This window comes from Sinocyclocheilus anshuiensis, unplaced genomic scaffold, assembly GCF_001515605.1.
Source record: "Sinocyclocheilus anshuiensis isolate Anshui unplaced genomic scaffold, SAMN03320099.WGS_v1.1 scaffold185, whole genome shotgun sequence".
NCBI classification, from domain to species: domain Eukaryota; kingdom Metazoa; phylum Chordata; class Actinopteri; order Cypriniformes; family Cyprinidae; genus Sinocyclocheilus; species Sinocyclocheilus anshuiensis.
The window spans coordinates 1,776,810-1,798,039 of NW_015539887.1; the positions used below are offsets into that span (position 1 = coordinate 1,776,810).

General features: G+C 37.1%; 1 protein-coding gene across 1 annotated transcript in view; it reads left to right on the plus strand.

Annotated features, from left to right (window-relative positions):
- Nucleotides 1-21,230, plus strand: part of fhod3b (formin homology 2 domain containing 3b) — a 207,723-nt gene that overhangs the window by 129,063 nt on the left and 57,430 nt on the right. The window contains exon 5 of the mRNA XM_016482239.1: nt 1,429-1,534. Coding sequence (XP_016337725.1) covers nt 1,429-1,534 — 106 coding nt within the window. The remainder of the gene's footprint in view (nt 1-1,428; nt 1,535-21,230) is intronic.

The following is a 21,230-nucleotide window of genomic DNA, read 5'->3' on the forward strand; positions in this document are numbered from 1 at the left end:
CACACACACACACACACACACACTCACAGAGCCAGGACTTGGACAGAATTCCAGTTCAGCAGTTCCATTTATTGAAACCGATCTCATAATCCTCCTAATCCCCCTGCATTTTAATCTAAGATGTATGAATCACTTGAGAACATTATGTATGAGCAGTTATCTGATTGATCACTCGACTCAGGAAGAATTGTGGTAAGAAATGCATTTTTCATGCTGTCGTGAGTTTAAGTATATTTTGCATGTGCCGTAAAGTGCATTTCTCCAGACGTGGGCATACTGTGTCATTATAGACTGGCTGTGCCAAAATAAATTCCACAATCCAACACCCCTAATCATTTTCAGATCAGCCAATAGGGTGTGTCCATGCGAATCCCAAAGCAGAAGAAATAAGCAGGAGCCTGGTTCACTTCCACACATGACACACAGGATGGAGGAAGGATGCATGCTGTAATCAGAGAATTAGTGAAGTGTGCCCAGCCGTGGGCCTGTGTGCGTGTGAGTGCCATAAATCAAGCGGAGACACGTACTGCTCCTCACACCACTTTTACAGTGTGTTTAATGGGCTCTTTACTGCAGGGAAGCAGTCGATCAGCACTTAGCAACCCGAATTTACTCAAGCCCAAACAAAAAGGGTTTCCATGGGTAGGAAGCGAAAAGGATTTAAAACTGTAAGTGAGGGAGATCTGGAGGAACTCTACAGGGATGAGACCAAGACAGCTCTATAAAACAATACTCTGCAGAAAAGCATTTAAATATCTCTGCAGCTTAGCTTTAAAATATATCATAAAGTAGGTTTTATAAAATGCAGTAATTATATGGTATATACTGTAAATAATTGTATTATATTAAATTGCTATATTTTATATGAATTTGAGATTAATGCTGTATTGAAATTGCATAAGAAATTGTATATTTAATTTGAAGTTTAAATTTGTAATACAGTTTAATAAAATTTGTAATTAATTGTTTTCTTTTTCTTATTTGACCTTTCAATCGTTCATAAAAGCATGTTTTGTTCCTTTTCAGGTTATTTTAAGAAGTTCCCAGCACCTGGTGGACAGAGAGTTTGCAGAACAATACAACACGTGTTGGTGTAGGAGGGGGAACCTTTAGGGAGCGTAGAGAAAATGCTGACAGAGCGTTTGACAGATAGGAATTCATAAGCTTCAGTTTGGGCTGTGTCAGTTTGAAATCAAGCCTATTTATGAAAACACAACTGGGCCTTTCTGAAATTCTCTTTGGTCACCCTGAAAGTGTGTTGCAATAAAACAATATTTTTGGTCACATTATGGAGTGTGATTTTCTTGATTTTAATTTCGAGATGCATCAATATTTTTTCTCCACAACCTGTGTTGTGTGTGTGTTCTGTGTTTCTTCTGGGTATTTCGTAAATACATTGAGTTTCTGCTGCTTGTGTTTCTCTTGCAGGATGATAAAGATCTGGTGCATGAGTTTGTGATGGCTGAAGGACTCACATGTCTTATTAAAGTGGGAGCTGAGGCTGACCAAAACTACCAGAACTACATCCTCAGAGGTACCACATCACCACACATGAATATATGTGATTAATTATCTACCAAACATATCAAACAAGCACTTTAGATGTTCAAAAGTTTGGGGTCAATGATTTAAAAAAAATAATAATTAATTAATACTTTTATTCAGCAAAGATGCATTAAACTGATTAAAAGTGACAGTAAATTGTCAAATAAATACAGTTTTAAAAAATTTTGATTCATCAAAAAATCCTGGTTAAAAAAAAGCATTACAGTTTCCACAAAAATATTAAGAAGCACAACTGTTTTCAACATTAAAAATAATAAAAAATGTTTCTTGAGCTCCAAATCAGATTAGAATGATGTCTGATGGATCATGTGACACTGAAGACTGCAATGGCTGCTGAAAATTCAGCATTGCTCCATCACAAGAATAAATTACATTTTAAAATATATTAAAATGGAAATCATTTTAAATTGTAATAATATTTCACATTGTTTTACTGTATTATTGAACATAAGAGACTTTCAACCCCCCCAAAAAAAGTACAGACCCCAAACTTTTGTTGATACAATCTAATATAAGAAAATGTCAAACAGGGACTTCCTTGATCATTAACGAGTACAAGTTCAAATGAACTGCTAAATCAGAATTTTGAATAGATTTACTGAAATGGACAGTTTCAGCTGATATATGGAAATGAAGTAAATTAACCAACTGTAACGCCAAGCCAGCAGAGGGAGCCCTCGCCTGAGTACTGACCGTGCTCCACTCCCTCTGCTTCCTCTACTTCCAAAAGCAGGAAGCTCAGTTCCAGGTATGTTGGCCCTTTCAAGATACTAAGACAGATCAAAGATGTAACATACCGATTGGAGCTTCCTGCTAACTATCGTATCTCTCCCTCTTTCCATGTGTCCCTCCTGGATTCTAACCAAACTCCAGCGTCTCTGTTACACCAACATTTTGAATTATATTTATTGATTTAATAATCTCTGTTAAGACAGAGATGGCAAGTCTCAGAACAAGGAAAGATTGTGAAATTAGTCTAAAAACTGCACTAAAATAATTATACTATTAATATTATATAACAATTGTGAATATATTGTTAAAATTCAGTATATATCTCCAACTTAATTTATAGCATCAGCAGAATTGTAAGTTTAAAACAGTAATAAAATGAATGGATTTAAAATGATAATTGTAAATGCTTTTAACTATATGGTTTAGAATTAGTGTTCACTGAAATGTTTGTTGTGACTGTCTTTACATTATACCACATTATAACTCCCAGCGATGTGACTACAAACCACTAACACTATACCACAGTACCAAGCACCTGTACATCCAAACCACATCACAAGGAGTTAAATTACTACAACACAATAAAAGTTAGGCACCAAACATTTTCCACCCAGCACTATTAATTGGCAATAAAGCATCAGAATGTCTTCTTTTCCTCAGAGGGAGGGGTGCCAGGGGGGTTGTTGAAATTCGGTTTACGATCTGCAACATCCTGCCAGGCCTTTTTATTGGGCGGTAAAGCATGTGGGCCCTGCCCTCTCGCAGTCGGCTGTGAAATACGGATTACCTCTCACGGAGGGTTTCCAGCCCCCTTTAGACCTCCCCATTGGCCTCCAACCTCGTCCCCAGGCAGAGGAAGCTCTTAGCGGCCTGTTAACATGCCTGACCTTTCACCTCACATGCATAGGGAGAATAAATTAGCCAGGGCAACCAGGAGCAACGCGTTTGTTAATGGCAATTATTGGGGTCAATGAACGGTGTGCGTGATGGTGCATTTCTGTGCTTGTTTTGTTTGCGAATGCTCACACGAGTGGTTACATCTGGGCATCTGAAGAATATTTGTGTGGCATACTCGTATGTTTAAGCTTGAGGGTATCAGCTTCTCTTTTTAAAAGCTTGTTTGTGCATGTGGGTGGCGGGGCGTCTGTGTGTATACAAATGTGTATACAAATACACAAAAGCAGAACATTACATTAGAGCCATATGACGTACTGTACTTACTGGATGCATTGTTAGGAATCTAGTGTAAGCTGCTCTGGCCTGTTATTATTTTTATTCCTCACTTTGAATAGCTATAACTTTTTATCGCTATAGTAAAAAAAATCCCAGAACTTTGAATGCATAAAAGGTTCTGTGGCTAGTTGGATGTTGTGTAATTATGGGATTGATGGGATGTATGGTCACCCAGCAATTATTCAAAATTTCAGCTCCACTATGACATTTTTAATGTAAAGACTTCACATGTAAGTCTTTTTCCTTGTGGGAAACAAATGTGCCTCAATGACCTGTAAGTTTCACCTTTTTTAAAGGGTATTTTATATTTTTATCAAGAGTGGATCTTAGTTTTTATGAATGTCATTGTTGGAAGTGATTTTTATAAGTGCAAAATGAAAATAGACTTGTTGAGTTTCTGTGTAATGATTGATAGTGAACAAGGAATATGAAGCGACAAGTATCCATGTGGAACTGCAATATTACAGACAGAAATCAACCACATAGTTCATATTCAATCAGCTATATCAGTCAATTTTATATGTAATGAACAGATAAATCAATAAATCCATTTTATCTATATATATTATTTATGTGTATTATATGTAACAGTAAAAAGTTCAAAAGTTTGAGGTCTGCTTTTAAAGATGTAATTTTATTTTATTTTTTTTAAGTCTTTCAGGCTCACCAAGGATTAATTTTATTGTAATAGAGTAAACATGGTAATACTGTGCAATGTTATTGCACTTTAAAATAACTGTTTTCTATTTAAATATATTTTAAAATGTAATTTATTCCTGTGATGGCAAAGCTGAATTTTCAGAAGACATTACTCCAGTTTCAGGGTCATATGTTCCTTCATAAATCATTGCAAGATGATGATTTGGTTCTTAATAAGAGTAAACATCTCTTATCATTATTAATGTTAAAAACAGTCATGCTGCTTTATATTTTTGTGGAAACCATGATACTTTTTTTCAGGATTCCTAGATGAACAGAAATTTCAAAAGAACAGCATTTATTCAGAAATAGAAATGTTTTGTGATATTGTAAATGTGCAATCTTGCTGAATAAAGCAAGCGTAGCATTAGTTCTGGCAGGTCATGTGAGTCAAGTTTGCATCAGCTGACTCTCAGCTGATCCACGTCTACCTATAGGAATACGATGTCTATTACAGCATTACTACATAAGGTTTATTCAGTATTATTCAGCAGCTTTATCGCTTGCTCATGAGCTAATTACCCTCCTCCATCCCCAGCTCAATCCTTGCATCGCAGTCAGGACTTGGCTTTCTGATATTCCTTGTCTTCCCAAATCAGACTCCTTTTATCTTGAATGATGCTGTTACACTAAAATGTCATTTAGAACATTGATGATATATTTTTGTTCTGTTTGGTTTACGCTAATTCATTCATGACAGGCGCTGCAGGGATGGGCAGAGAGTTTTTACCCAGAACAGAACCACACCGCCAATCCAAACTCTATGCTAAGTGTTAATCGTTTTGACGATAGTGGGCCTGACAGAAAAGGTTTTTTTTTTTTTCAGAAAACGTTTTTTGACCCCAAACTTTTAAATGGTTGTTTATGTTTTTTGATTGTTTGTTGGAGCAAAAAGCTACATGAATTCAGTCTTCATGCTCTGTGGGAGAGCTCAAAGTGATTTCTTTACTGGCCGCTGTTTGTTTATAGTCAAAGCAGTTGGATTTTCAGGGTCAGGGACTGACGACAGACACCTAAACACTAAATCCGCATGTTGAGACTTACTGGCAGTCTGTACGATTTACAGCCTGTCCGCAATGATAGCGGCTTTCTGTAACACAAAAACAAAGTTACACATTGCTCCCCATAGTATAATATTTCAGCTAGCCCAAAATGGAAATACATTTTGTGCATTTGAAGGAACGACTGGTACAACAGTTATGCTAGACCTTCAATACAGAACGTCAAAGTATTTTTCTCAATGTGAAAGTTCTTCAGGTGTTTTATATAGTGAAATAGGCAGTAACAGTGTGGCTATTTCTTTTTAGACCTCCACATTTTATTTCCTAGTTTCCACACCCATATGATTCATGCTGCTGCTATGCTTTTATGGACTCTCAGTAAGTCTCAGCACACCTTTGGGTAACAGGATGCCATAATTATCTCAAACTGAGCATGCATGCTTCTCTAAAGGTTTGTCATGCATCCTTATATTTACAGCTAAATTAGTTTCGATGTAAAACACACAGTTGAAATGAAGTTGCATTGTCCTGGTGGGACCTGATTTCAGTGTGTTTACTTGCAATCAGTGCTTGTGCCCTGGTTATAGGTTTGAACCCACATTGACACAAACAACTCAGTTGATTAAGACGCCAAATGCCAAACTCCCATCTGGGACAGCGAAACTGAAAGAGAATGAGAGATACAGTGAGAGAGATCAAGAGGATGATGATGATGACAGGCTGTCTAAATGATAGCTTCAATCCATTCCCGCTCATTTGCACTTTGTTTACTTCATTTGTCTCTGTTTTTGGTGTTTTTGTGCGAGTTGGTTGTTTGTTTGGATTGGATTGGTCTGGCTGTGGGAAAGAGCTGCTGTTGTAGCCTCTCTTCTCTGCAGCATGGCTGTAACCTGGCTCGCAGATGACCTAGTTTCTCATGACCAGAAGAAGAAACACACGCTGCGGTGTTCTTTTTTTCCCCCAATGTTCTTTTGGGGAACATGCACACATGTGTACTGCAGACCACACTGAAAATGTTTTTTTTTTTTCATCTAAATCTGGAAATAACCAAAATGGTTTCTAGACTGAAAGTTTTGGTGACATTTAACATGTTTAAAGCTCCACTCAGCAGTTTAGTTTATGTTGCACTGGCTGATAAGGCATTTTTGTCTAACACATACTGACACCTAGTGGTGTGGATGTAGCACACGAACACAAACGTTTTTTGGTTACTGATGCCATTGTAGAAATGCAGTATTTACAGTCAACCATTATTAATTAATTATATAAGCGAAAGTATCTAATAAACTTAAAGGGATAGGTCACTCAAAAATTTTAACTCTGTCATTAATTACTCACCCTCATGTTGTTCCAAACCCGTTAGACCTTCATTCATCTTTGTAACACAAATTAAGATATTTTTGATGAAATCCGAGAGCTTTCTGAGCCTGCAAAGACATAACTGATACGTTCAAGGCCCAGAAAGGTAGTAAGGACATAGTTAAAATAGTCCATGTGACACCAGTGGTTCACCCTTAATTTTATGAAGCTACGAGAATACATATAAATAAATGCATATAAATAAATTTAGACCACTTAACTTAGTGATTGCTTTCGGGATGTGAAGAGACCTTCAACCAGCATAACAAAAAATGTTTTTGAACTAAATCACCTACCCTGCCTTTAATTTGTGTTTCGAAGATGAATGAAGCTCTTACGGGTTTGGAACGAGATGAAGGTGAGTAATTAATGACAGAATTTTCATATTTTTCATTGAACTGAACCTTTCAGAATAAAGCAAGTTTCAGAATGGTCATGTGATCTCAAAATGGCTGCTCTCAATGAGGCGCCCGGGTCCACGTAGAATAAAACAGAAAATTGTAGGCACGTTTAAGGCTGGAAAACATTACACAACTTTTGCCCAAATTTTCCTCACTATTTACAGTTTGAAAAAGTTGACGATAGTTGTCAAATGTCAAAGTCAGTCTGCAAATTTCCCGAAGTTGGAGTTGACAGAATTCACAAATGTCACGTTTTTTTAGCTTCAGACCTATGATTCAATTCAGTCGGAAGATATCAAACGTGTAATATTTTGAGACAATTTAGCACACATATTGTTTCAATTTGTCATGTGTCACATAGCAATTAGGCGCATGTTTCTGTATTTATTTGTTGTGTTTGGAACAACTTGAAAGTTTGGTAGTGTGTGATCCTCAGTCATTTAGTGTATGATGCCGTTTTCTCTGTAACCATTTACAAGTCTGCAAGTGAATGATGCCTAGTGTTTTCAAATCTGTTCAGATATTAAAAGTTGTTTAGTGTATTATCACCTTTATCCAAAATGTCTTATTTTGCATTTGCAAAGTACATTTTATCAGTTCATGCATTCCCTGGGAATAAAACCTGCACAAATGCAGCACATGCACGCATTCAAACATGCATTTGTCTATGCAGATCCACATCTTCTCTTGGGGGAATATGACATATCATGGTGAGATAAGGCTGCTCTTCTGCTGGGCCGCTGTGTTGGCTGCTTTGAGCACCTGGGGGATCGTTGATAGGAATACTAGAGGCCTGAGATTTCAGCGCCATCACTCCAAGCCAAGCGCATGAAAACACATGGAGAAGTTGGGTCAGTGCCACAGTGTAAATCTGGGTTTACACCTTCCCTCTTAACACACTCTGTGTTCTGTCCAACACATTTGCACGCCTGTGATCCTATTTTGCTCTGTCCATGAAAAATCAAGTCAGCCGAGTACATTCAACTTTATAGATCGACATGACAGACTGAATGTAAAACGCTAGCCAGGTATATACAGTGCGGTCCAGTAAGACCACATAGAAAATCTGTAAACTTTTATAAAAATATAAAACAAATATATACAGTATAAACACAAAAGAAATGAATACATTTCCAAAATGAAACAAATCAAAAGTGACAGTAAAGACTTTTACATTGCTACAAAAAATAATAAATGCTGTTCTGTTGAAGTTTCTATTCATCAAAGAATCCTGACAAGAAAAAAAATGATTATGGTTTCCACAAAAATATGAAGCAGCACAACTGTTTTCAATATTGATAATAATGAGAAATGTTTCTTTAGCACCAAATCAGCATAATAGAATGATTTCTGAAGGGTCATGTGATACTGAATACTGGAATGTTGATACTGAAAATTGCCATCACAGGAATAAATTACATTTTAAAATATTTAAAATATTCTTTTAATAAATTGTAATTATATTTCACAACACTAGTATACTGTATTTATCCTGTATTTTTTGATCAGATAAATGCAACATTGGTGAGCATTGGTGACTTTCAAAAACCGACCTCAAACTTCTGAACAGCAGTGTTTGATTGATTGATTACTTATTTACATATTTATGTATGTATTTATTTATACATTTACTTTTAGTAATTTAGCAGACGCTTTTATCCAAAGCGACATTTTATACAGCGAATTTATACATTTATTTATTTAAATTAAATGATTACTTTGATGATATTATTTTTATTTTTTGCAATACTACTTTCAGTAGTAGTCACACAGAATGGGAATGTGTCCAGTGTTGTGCATTTAATCAAATTGGTGGTGCATTTTTGTGATTCACTAAAATGTGCTCCTCACATTTAAAATTTTAGCACATCTCTCACCATTTTATTTCACTGTTTGATCGTGGATATGAAGCGTCAGAACCTTCAGTTCCCATATAAAATCCCTGCTAAAACACACACACCCTCCCCGTTTACTGTCCCTCTGTGAGCTGAATTCGGCCCTGTGATTGAGGCCCCTCACACGTGTACCTCGGGGCAAGAGGCCTCTCAGTGGCTGCTGTCCTTTCCTAGACCTGAGGGAGCTTTTCCCCCATAACCCCATCACAGTGGCTGAGCCTGGGGTCCCACAAGCATCTGGACTCCACCAAAGCGGCAGATCAGCCCAGATAAATTTTATGAGTGAACGGAGGAAGGTGAAATTAGCAGGAAGAGAGCATGAGAATGTTTATCACTCAATTTCTGATGACAGCGTTACGAAGTGCACTAGTAGGCAGTTAACATCAATGGCGATCTTTCTAACTCCCTAGAGTCCCTGAACGCCAGTTCTGCCCTCAAATCACCATCCTTGTGGTTTACAGTTAGATATGCTATTAAATTGATTTTAAGTGTCCGTGTAAAAGCTTTTATTGTAAAATGTGTGATAGTGAGTAAAGACCCTTATGTAATGTGTCTGGGTGGTGCAGAACATCTATATTAGAAACACTTGAAGGGATATTTCACTCCTCAAACCAGACCAGTCCTTGTGAAATGCCTGTTAGTACACTAAAATAACTGAGGCTGCCTTGTAGCCTGAACCTGGCCGAGAGAGACAGAGATGAATCAGGCCATGACTCTTGGTGATTTTAAATCATGTGAGGGCCAGAGAACTGCTCCCTTACCAGCCCTAAGTCTCCCTCATCCTGTCCAGCTATCACAGAGATGTTTATGGAAAAGAGATTCATGCTGATGATATTTGTGTATGGTGTATTGTTTTGAAAGATGGCACAGCACTATAAATAGCTACATTTCCACTTTAAATGTTATTTCTGTTTACATAGTACAGTGTGTTTCACACAATATGATTTATTACAAACAAGTGACTGCCAGTGTGAATTTTTAAAGTTTCTTTGATTTAGTCATAGTTTTGGTATTTTGGCAGAAATATCCTTTGAATGTAGTCAGTATTTTGTCATGCCATATTCATTCATTTCAGTGTATTTTACTCTGTTTGACTGGAATGGAATGTAAATTTAGTTACACAACACTTTAATTAACATTAAACAAAGAAAATGTGAAAAAGAGACAAAGACTCATAGTTTGGTCTGTCAATATTTCAGATATTTAAAAAACAATGTTTAAACATTTAATCATTTAAACGCAAAAAATGTATTTAAATTCTTCAGCCCAGCAATGTACTTCAACAACACAGCATGAGTATTTTACAGTGGCTTTGAATGTGGCTTAGCCAATTATAATCAAGAAATGGAACTATCAATTTTGCAATATTAGTTTTAGTTAGCACTGCATTAAAGGAATAGTTCACCCAAATATAATACCCATGGCTCCTGACAATATATTGAGTTCTTATTAAGCAAAACGATCTGTCTGTGCAAGAAACTGAACATTATTTACAACATTATTACATTATCACAGACAATATTTCTTTATAGCACATTTTAAGAATCTCCCTCTAATTTCAAGGTCACTTGGATCAGTATTTATTTTTTCTATACTCTAGTGTCTGTTTACAGAGATAGGCAAGTTTTAATGTAATGCTTTAGGTGTCAGATGAAGGCTTTTCCAGTTCTTGGTAGAGATGACATTTTCTTGAGAAATGATGACCTCATGAGGTCAATGTCAATATATGGGAGGGGATCCTAAATAGTGCAGTCCAGCCCTTGCACCAGGCCTCCTCTGAGCCTTGCTGAAGGGTTTCCCCCTCTCTCCAAGACTTAGAATCACACAGCCAAAGCACAGACGAAACAAGACCTGTTGGGCAGCCGCCAAACACAGCAAACCACTGCAGGTTCTCTACTGCTCGCAGAACACGTGACTTAATGGTTTCAAGGTTCAAATCGCATTTCAAACACTTCGTAAAGGAACAGTTCACTCAAAAATGAAAATGTAGTCATTTACTCACCCTCATGTCTTCTCAAGCCTGTTTGATTTTCTTACTTTCATGGAATTTTTTTTGTTTTTGATGAATATATTGGTCAGTTCTTTTAAAATTGCAGTTACAAACAACAACAACAAAAAGTGAACTAGGGTTTTCAAGTTGCAACAATTTCACAAAAGCACCATAAAAGTGTCATAAAAGTTGCCCTTATTACTTGTGCGCTATTTAAGTCAAGTCAAGTCAAGTCACCTTTATTTATATAGCGCTTTTAACAATACAGATTGTGTCAAAGCAACTGAACAGCATTAATTAGGAAAATAGTGTGTCAATAATGCAAAATGACCATAGTAAACACTCATTTTTCAGTTAAAGACAGTTCATCATTGAATTCAGTGATGTCATCATCCAGCTCAGTTCAGTTTAAATAGTATCTTTGCAATCATTTGCAATCAAGTCAACGATATCGCTGGAAATGAAGTGTCCCCAACTAAGCAAGCCAGAGGCTACAGTGGCAAGGAACCAAAACTCCATTGGTGACAGAATGGGGGAAAAACCTTGGGAGAAACCAGGCTCAGTCGGGGGGCCAGTTCTCCTCTGACCAGACGAAACCAGCAGTTCAATTCCAGGCTGCAGCAATGTCACATTGTGCAGAGGACTCATCTGGTTCCTGTGGTCTTGTCCCGGTGGTCTTCTGAGACAAGGTCTTTACAGGGGATCTGTATCTGTTCTCTATTTACTAAGTCTTCAGAAGCATACTATAGTGTTTTGTGAGAATTAGACATAAATTTAGGGTATTTTTCACAGAATAAAAAATAAACATAAGATGGAAAAGTATATTTCAATACTCTTGCGTTCTCTCGAAAAACTTGGTCAAACAAGATGTCTGTGCTCTCCTTTGCGTTCGTCTACGAAACAATTTTTCCTCCCATCTAATTTTTTTTCCATCACAATGTTGCCTTAGGAGCACCGTAGCAATGTTCAATGTGAATGAATCCAAATAATTGTTCATCCAGTTCACAGAAACAAGTCTAAATGACTGCCTGAATGATGAATTAATTCACAAATCAAAATACATAAACTTGAATGTAAAAATAACATTTACTGATACTGGTCCTGGTGGTTCCACCAGTTTTGTCTGAATCTATTCATTTATTTTAAAAAAGAAATGATTAAAATGTAATTCATACACTACCATTCAAAAGTCTGGGGTCTGTAAGGTATGTTTTTAATGATTTTAAGTCTGTCATGCTCATCAAGGCTGCATTTATGCGATCAAAAAAAAATCAGTAATATTATGAAATATTATTACAATTTAAGATTACTGTTTTATATTTGAATCTTTATTGAATCTTAAAAACTGCAGTCCCCTCTCATTGTAATTGCATAAGAAAAAAGATCAATAGATTTTTTTAAATGCCTATTAGTCCCTTTAGAACAGTCTTCCCAAAGGGTTCAAAGTATCCTTTCTTGTCTTATCGAAACATAAACCTCCAAAAAAAAAAACATCCTGGGTTCTTTCTTTTCACTTTTTCGTCAGCCTTCGCGGTTTAGATGGCGTTAGCGTGAATCGATAGGAAAATATCCAGAGCATCAAAGCAGAAACAGGCTTTAGTCATTAAAGACTTCCGCCGTGTGTATATTATTGTGATGAATAACACGGGTCAAGTTCATTTCTGTATAAAGTGTTTACCAGAAATGCCTTCTATTTTTACCATTAGACTTAATTACACATAAGCTCTTGCCAAGCATGAGCAACCCAGAAAAGCTGTATAGAGTCACAATAAATAAGACTTCCTCTCTTATCCTTTTGTTTGCTTTCAACATGAGTTTGTTCAAATGATCCTGTGAAGCCATTAACTTCCTGATTTGATTAAAGAGAGCATGGTGATTGGAAACATACATCTGGAACAGGAGGGCATATGACACTCTCTGGACTGTGTGTGGCAGCAGCACTTTTGTTAGCGTCTGTTGGAGTCTGTTTACTCTGTTGGGAACACTGTGGATGGCTGCGGCTAAGTCAGTGTGACTTTAGATCCAGAGCCTCCGTCACGGCTATGAAGTTTAGCCTCAGTTTAGCTTTGTTTCGGCCCCACCTGACTGACCTACATTCTGACCGACCTGCTCCAAACGGACCCACACCATGTGCCTGAAAGTTTCCTTAACGTTGCAAGACACAGTGTTAGCATATGTGCAAAATTTTCCTTAACATCAGGCCCACACAGAATCTATGCACACAGAGTCAAGCGATTTCCACGAAGTGTGTGTTTGTTAATATTTTGGCTAATTTGATTATTCTGCTGTTTAGTACCATGGCTTTTCAAGAATTTCTGACCAAAGTGAGCTAAAAAAAAGTAAACTCTGCAGAATCTGGTTGTGCGAATTTAACATTCACATCATTTTAAGAAAACTTTTCCCCTCAGTTTTACAGAAAATTATTTGTGGTGATTGATAATTACAGCTTGCTAGTTTAGTTGTCCGAGGAAACCCAAATATTTCCATTCGCATGCTCTTCAATACAGACTTTAATCTCCTGGCTGGCTGCAACACGCAAGAAAACATGAAGTGAAGCTCCTTTTCAACAGATGTTGTTCTGTTTTCTCCCTCAGCTGCTGTCTGAGCCAGACATACAACGGTTTTTGAGCCAGCGATTCATAGCAGCCCATTGGCGAGTTATATAGTTCCCTGTATAGTTCAGCTCAGAGGTTTTGATAGTGATCGCTCGGTACAAAATCTGTGTGCCAGTAACAATAGCCAATCATTGTCTTGTAATGGTAGAGCAAGCAAGCGACGCTATTGTTGTTTTTTTGCTACCTTGTTTTAAGGGTCAATGTCATGAAATACTTTGGTCTGAATCTGTTAATTCCTGAACATGTCCTGACTGGGATTGCTACAGTAATCCCCGGTTTTGGATTTGTTTTTCTATTGTTTTCTTACTTGCTGTGAAGGTAATGACTGAAAAGTAGTCTGACCAATAGCATGCATGCATTGTACATAAATGACCAATCGTGAGAAGGTGGGATCTACTGTCAAAGCAATGCAAATATGTGGGCATATAAAGTATGAGGACTGTAGAGAGCATGTCAATACGTGGGAAAAAAAGCCAAAACCCAGACATTTAGGAAATTTAGAAATTCCAGCCAGGACGTGTCTGGGAAAAAGAGGATGTATGGTCAACCTAGTTAATTTGTTCAAAAATATAATAAAATGTAATTCACATTTACAGTAACTTGAATAAACCTATTCTATGACTGAACTAATGATTCAATTTCTTAATGAATATTCTTTTTTTATTTTTTCGTTTTAATTCATTCCCACACAATTTAATTTGTTCCATCATTTGAGGTAATTGTGGCCACACTGTACTAATTCCATTCCCTTGTTTTAGTTAAATCTCGGCCACAATTTAACTTAATTGTGGGAACAAATTCTTAATTCATAGCTACCGTATCATTTTTTTCCCCTTCATGTGCAGGGCCTTGTGAATTCTTGATATTTGTTAGAAAAAAAAAACTTTTTTTACCTTGAAAAATGCATTTTTATGAAACTACAATCGCGCTGAGATGTGGAAGATAAAGTGCTCGTTTGCGGTTGTAGATGTGTAATGAGTGACACAACAAAACCAGAATGTTCACACTATAATCAACAAGTTCCAAGACGCAGTGTAAATAAAACATTTATTGTGCCCTGTAGAATGCGACATGATTGTAAACAGTCGCATGAGTGGCAGTTTGAGTGATTATAATGAACCGGGAGCGTTCTAATATTGTCGCATTGTTCACTGTCTGTGTATAATTTATTCAGGATTTGAATAACAGTTTTGTTTTCCATGCTGCTGTTTTTCACGCTTCACTGCACAAGCTTGTAACTCAACAGTTTTTTCCACCTCGTTTTGATTGACAGGATATATTCGGCCCTGATCATTGGCGGTTTTCGATTGGCTAGTCAACACACATCGCAACGCAATATACATACAAACCATATAGTGTGTTGCATACATTTAGATTTCAAATTTAGCCTGTTTTTCACCATGTGCAGGTGGTAAAGCAGAATAATGTGTGGTGTTTCCTGCCCTCTGATTATTTGCAACACAAGGACTTGGCTATGCTAAAAAACACACTAACACTTTGGCCTTCGTCAGATGTCTCACGTTTCTCATCTACCCCACTGTAGGCCACTGATATAAGGTCTCAGAGGTGTAGTAATAAGTACATGTCACCACTTTGAAGCCAATAATTTGAACCTTGACCTCACACGTGTTTAGATACATATGTTTGCACGTATGCGTCCTGGGCTACGATCGTACATTTGTGCGTGTGCATAAATCACAAAGAGAGCAATTGGCTCTGGCCCAAAACATGAAGTCAGCCACTGTATGGAAGATCAATCTATCGTTGGAATGATTCAGGGTGAGAATATAAAGCTTGATTTATGGCCGCAGTCCATGTTAGCACTGAACTATATCACTAATGACTAATAGACACTGCAACCTTTTACCGAGTGCAGTTTCATCATATGGCGTGCGACGCGAAGCATCGTATGCATTCTCTGTAGTGTCGTAACGATTCACCACGGCTCATCCTTCAGCAGTTTAATGCTCCTGCAGATCTCCAGCGTTTTGTGTTTACTTGGAATTGCAACAAACCAGTCAGATGTCTTTCTTATTGCTGATTGCTTTGTTTTTCCATTTTATTAAGTGTGCCAAAGCATAATCATCCACAAAAACAGTCCAAGAAATATGGCTCATGTTTCTTGATCACTTCTCAAAAAAAATCACTGGTGTATGGGACACCAGGAGGAGTCAAAGAAGCAAATATACTGTGTTTACACTGAATTTTAAATGTACACTGAGTGATCAAAAATATATAAAATATACTTTAACTGTGACTTTATTTCTTGTAATTGCTACTTTATTTCCTGTAAAGTGAAACTTTTTTATCTCGAACACATTTATTTCTCACAGTTGTGACTTTATTTCTTGTAATTGCTACTTATTTCTTCTAAAATTATGTTTGCATCTCGACCATGACTTTATTTCTCACACCTGTGAGTTTGTTTCTCATAATTGTTACTTTATTTCTTGTAATTGCAATCTTATTTCTTGTCAAATTCAATATTACATTTCCACTGCGACTTTATTTTTCGCAATTGAGATTTTATTTCTTGAAATTCCTACTTTTTTTGGGGGGGGGGATTCAAATTCAATTCACAGTTGTGACTTTATTTCTCATAACTTCTGTTTTAGTTTTTGTAAAATTCAACTTTACATTTGAGCTTTGACTTTGTCACACAACTGTGACTGTTTCTTGTAATTGCTACTTATTTCTTGTAAAATTCAACTTTACATTTCAGCTTTGACTTTATTTCTCAAAACTGACTTTATGTCTCGTAAAATTCAACTTTACATCTCAGCTATGACTTTATTTCTCACAACTGTAACTTTATTTCATGCATTTACTACATTATTTCTCATAAAATTTAACTTTACATCTCAACCATCACTTTTGGTTGAGACTTACATCTCAACCTTGACTTTATTTCCTTCAAATTGTGACTTTGTTTCTCGTAATTGCTACTTTATTTATCATACAATTCAACATTATATCAACTCGACTGTAACTTTTATCTCTTACAATTGTGACTCTATTGTATAATTCATAATTGTGACCTTTTAAGAGACATTTTGTTTACATCACACACTATGCACAGGTGCACATAAATTCAAATCAGAGGTTTGGAGAACTTTGGGTTTGTTTACTTAAAGTAGTATGCCTGATTGAATCAGTGCCCCCTTGATTTACCAACTAGCTGTGACCGGGCAAAGGCAGTACCACAAGAACAGGACACAAGTGCTTTGCACAGGGTTCGGCTGATTGCGTAATGATGAGCTCCTGCTGAATTTACTACATCCAGAAACTGCTCCTAATGGAAATTTAATGGGCACCAGTAATAAAGCTGTCTCATTAGGAAACACGGAGGTTAAATCAAAACCCAATCAGACAGGAAAGGAAGTCAGAATAAGTCAAAGCTTATGGGAAAAAAGTTCTTTGTCAGCATTATTTCTCTGTGGAAACATTTGCAGTGTGTTTCTACTTTGTGGTTTAACAAAAGAAATATACCTGACTTTAACAGCACCGATAACTGCGCCAGACTTTGTTTAGCTGGATTAAGAAATGTGTTGAGTGCACTAAAAGTTCCCTTGCTTGTGGAGAGCAAGACCTTGATAGAAGGCCTGTAGCCCTATGAAAGTAAATGTAGCATGTTGACAGACAGGTCCAATTTTTGGCTGACCCAGTTCTAGGGGAAATTTAAAATGTAAATGAAACAAATGAGGGTGCAGAAGAAAAGACCATGAGGAGTTAGAAAGAGAAAACAGATTGTTGCCAAGTTCTGGCCACTGCGCATGAAATCTGGGATGGGGTGGCGGTAAATAATGGTTAAGAATGTGGACAGAGAGTATAAAAGTCTTGAGAATCAGACAGGGGATCTCCAAATATGGAGCTGGCCATGATTGAAGGATTAAAGGGGGCTTTAGAAAGCCAGATTTTAACCTCTACTTCCACCTATCCACAACAATCACTTTACACCAATGATCAGAATACCAGCATCCCATCGGAGCTGTGAAAAACTCCTGACAGCAACCATATCTCAAGGCAGCGTCCCACTAGTTGACAACTCATTTTTTTGGCAGGGAATGTCACACCTGCTGTCTGTTTTTGCTGTTCCTCTCCCATTGAAGGTCTGTCATACTCAACTGCTATTTGTCTTCTTGATATTTGTCTCCTATGTGCATTTGTACCTCAGTCATTGACAAAAATTTGTTTCCCTAAAATATAAGTCTGATTGCGGATGAAGTTGAGGGAATGTTACCTTATGTTATTCAATTCTAATCCTACTATTTTAGCCAATATTCTTGTATGATAATTATCTATTTCTATTTGTTTATGCTATTTAATGCCAATCAACAGCATTTGTGGCATAATGTTGATTATTATAAACAATCATTTTGACTCATCCCTCATTTTCTTAAAAAGAAAAAAATATAATAAAAAATCAAGGTCACTGTGAAGCATTTACAATAAAAGTAATTGGGACCAATTTTGGAGGATTTAAAAGCAGAAATGTGAAACTTACATTTATTCTTCTGTTAAAACCTGTGTATTATTTGATCTGTAAAGTTGTTTATGGTATTTTATGTGTTATGTTGTTTTGGTAGATGTGATTTTTCATTTTGTGGCTATAGTACTGGAATAGTAAGTATTGGCCTCATTAACTTCCATTGTAAGTGTTTCACTGTAACCCAATTTTTGGGTTAGAGAAAGAAAAGTCCAAATTCATTTTGCAGTAACCAGCATTATGCCAAAAGTGCTGTTGATTGAGCTTGTGAAATGCTGCCTCCCAACAAATGGAAAACAAGCAACATGTTTTACAGTTACATTTAGTGACAATAGCATCGCAGAAGTTTCATGCTTGACCTTTAAACGTCCTATCCAAACATATCTTTTAGATGCGAATCAGCTCGATTTAGCTCCCATTAGCCCCAGCTTAAAGCTCCTTTGCTCTCCTTCAGTGCCGGTGTGCTAAAGCGATCCTGTCGGGAGATTTCTGGAATGTTCTGGTCCGTGAAACATATGAAGAGCAGCTCATTATATCTCTCACCTGTCTCTCAGCAGCTCTCTCACTGAACGCCCTGGCTGTCTGTCTGCAGGGTCGATCTGGTCTTTACAAACAATCTGTGATGTGCTTCATTACAAAATGTGCTTGTGCGCTGCTCTGAAGGGATGGAGACATTGCAGCACCCCATGAACAAGCAACTATATGCAAGGTCTTCCTACAGATGGATTTTATGCCCCCATGAAACAATATATCAACTTTCATGCCCATGATTTTTCATGCATGGATGTACCCCTTTGGACGTTTAAAACACATTTAAAAATCAAAGTTGGCAACTTTGTGAAACAATGTGCAAGAACACAATATTTTTTGGCACAATTATCAAATCACAGAAGTCTGCTTTGTAATTATATAAATATATAATCTGATGCACTGCATGTTTGATAGTGAAGTACAGCACTGTGATCCTTTGCATTTAAAAAATGCAGAATGCTTCAAACATTTTCCCAAGCTTGTAATAATATTAGTATTGTAATTGTAGTGTTGTCATATAATAATTATATGACATATATAATATATTATTTATATTATATATTATATATAATAAAATGGCGCGGGACAACACTTGATGTACGAGTGCGGGTGCGAGCGGGTAGAGACACGTGTGTGCGGGATGCAGGAGAATGGGTGTACTCACACTAGGCAATCTTAACCGTGCCCGAGCGCGTTTGACACCCAAAGCCCTGTTCGTTTGACTAGTGTGATCGCTCCGTGCTCGGGCGCTGTTCGTTTAGCCGTCCCTGGCTCGGTTGGAAGAGGTGGGCCAGAGCACGGTTCAATTGGGATCGGGCACGGTACGCATGTAGTGTGAGCCTGGAACTTCTGAGCGGCAAAGTGATAGATCTGTAAAGCAACATATTGTGAGAGGGCTGTGTGTTACCGCATCCCAAACGACTCAAAATAATAAACCACAAAGTTAACAAAACAATGCACTCCACTGTGCTGAGCGAGAGCGCTTCTCTGCTGTCTTCACATGCTATCGGAAACTTCCTATTTCCCACTTAATTATGAAGTCGTGATTACGAGCATTTTACATTCTTTTCTGTTAAAAATAACAGTGAACAATGGTTTGTGAATGTTGATGCTTAGCCTAAATAATTTTATCGTGAGCGTTCATGTGAGTGCTGCTGCAGTGTTAGACCCACCCCAAATGCTCTCATTGGTTAAGACGCGTGATGACACCCAACCCAAGCCATTACTGATCAACATCCCTCCCCTCCTGTGACCCATGGTTTGTCTGTATGTGTATTCAGAGCCAGTGAGCAACGGACTTTCAAAATAATAAAAAACTGTGTTAATGCGCGATAAAATAATTGTCAGCGTTAATTAATTCATGCATTAACGCGATAATAACGCATTAACTTGCCCAGCCCTAGTTTATACATTTACTTATTCTGTTTGAAATACAAATGCAATTTATTGTGATACATATTTTTCTTTTTAATGTGTAAAATCATTAAATTATTTTATGTCTCTCACTCCAGTCCACCCTGTTACATTAGTGCTACTTGCCCTTTAAAATTTTAAGCATATGCCCTTAATCACATGACTTGGTGGAAGTGACATGATTTCCTTGGAGGGAAAGCAACATAAAAAAATAAAATTAAAAAAAAATTATCATTTTTCAAAGACTTAATCTGAAGACTTCGAAGAAGCAGTCTATTTTTCAATAGTATGTTTTTCTTTCCTAGCTAGTAATGAGCTTCTTTTGCGTAAAATATCCATCCTGTTACACATTGCAAAAATATCATGTAATCAAATTTTCTATAGACCAAAAGTGATATATTTGGTCAGGATTATTATGTCCTATAGCATGAGCTTGAGAAGTGTGTTTTCCTGTTAGACAGGTGTCTTCACCCTCGGATAAGAAAAAAATTATTGATAATTTTACCCTTTTTCAGCAAACCTGCTCAGTCCAAAATCCACCAAACTGTAAGAATGACCCTGCATGTCATTCCGGTAGTCTTGCAACTGTGCGCAAATAGAAAAAACGCATGTGGAATGTTGTCACTGACATGTTTTGAGTAATTAGCCTTGATTGATAAAAGATGAAGAGTCAGTTCAGCAGCCACACACACCAGACGGCTGCACCTGGGAATCTTGGCCTGCGTGTAGTGCATTCATAACTCCTCATTCTCCCATGTGGAGACGCAGTAGACAGAGTTCAGCCTGGTCACCGCTCTGCTCTCCTTCGGTCTCTCTCTCTCTCTCTTCCTCGCTATGGGAATCTGGCAGCATTTGTCCTGCAGGCTCTGCTCCAGCTAAGAGGAATCGTTTCAGGTACAATCCGGAGCTGTAAGCTGCAGATGGTGCCAGGAAACAGTAAGGTTTAGCAGTGTTGCTAAATGGGTTTTAGTGTCACAGTTGGGTCAGGAGATATAAATGAACTTTTTTCATCAAAGACAGACCAAAATGAAATCCTTTTTTAACTTTGGATGAACTGAGACAGTATAAGGAGGAGCAGACAGGCCAATCGTAGAAAAACTGCGAAATTGTAACTCTTAGTAAGTGTTGCATTTCGGTTTAAGAGGCAAAATCTTTTGGGGCAATATTAATTGTCCGAAGTTGCACCACCCTGACGTTGTTATTATGAAGAACATTTGCCATTTTTGAGATTTTAAATGAGTAATATTTAAGTTATACATATATTTATGTTTTATATATATATATATATATATATATATCTATATAATGT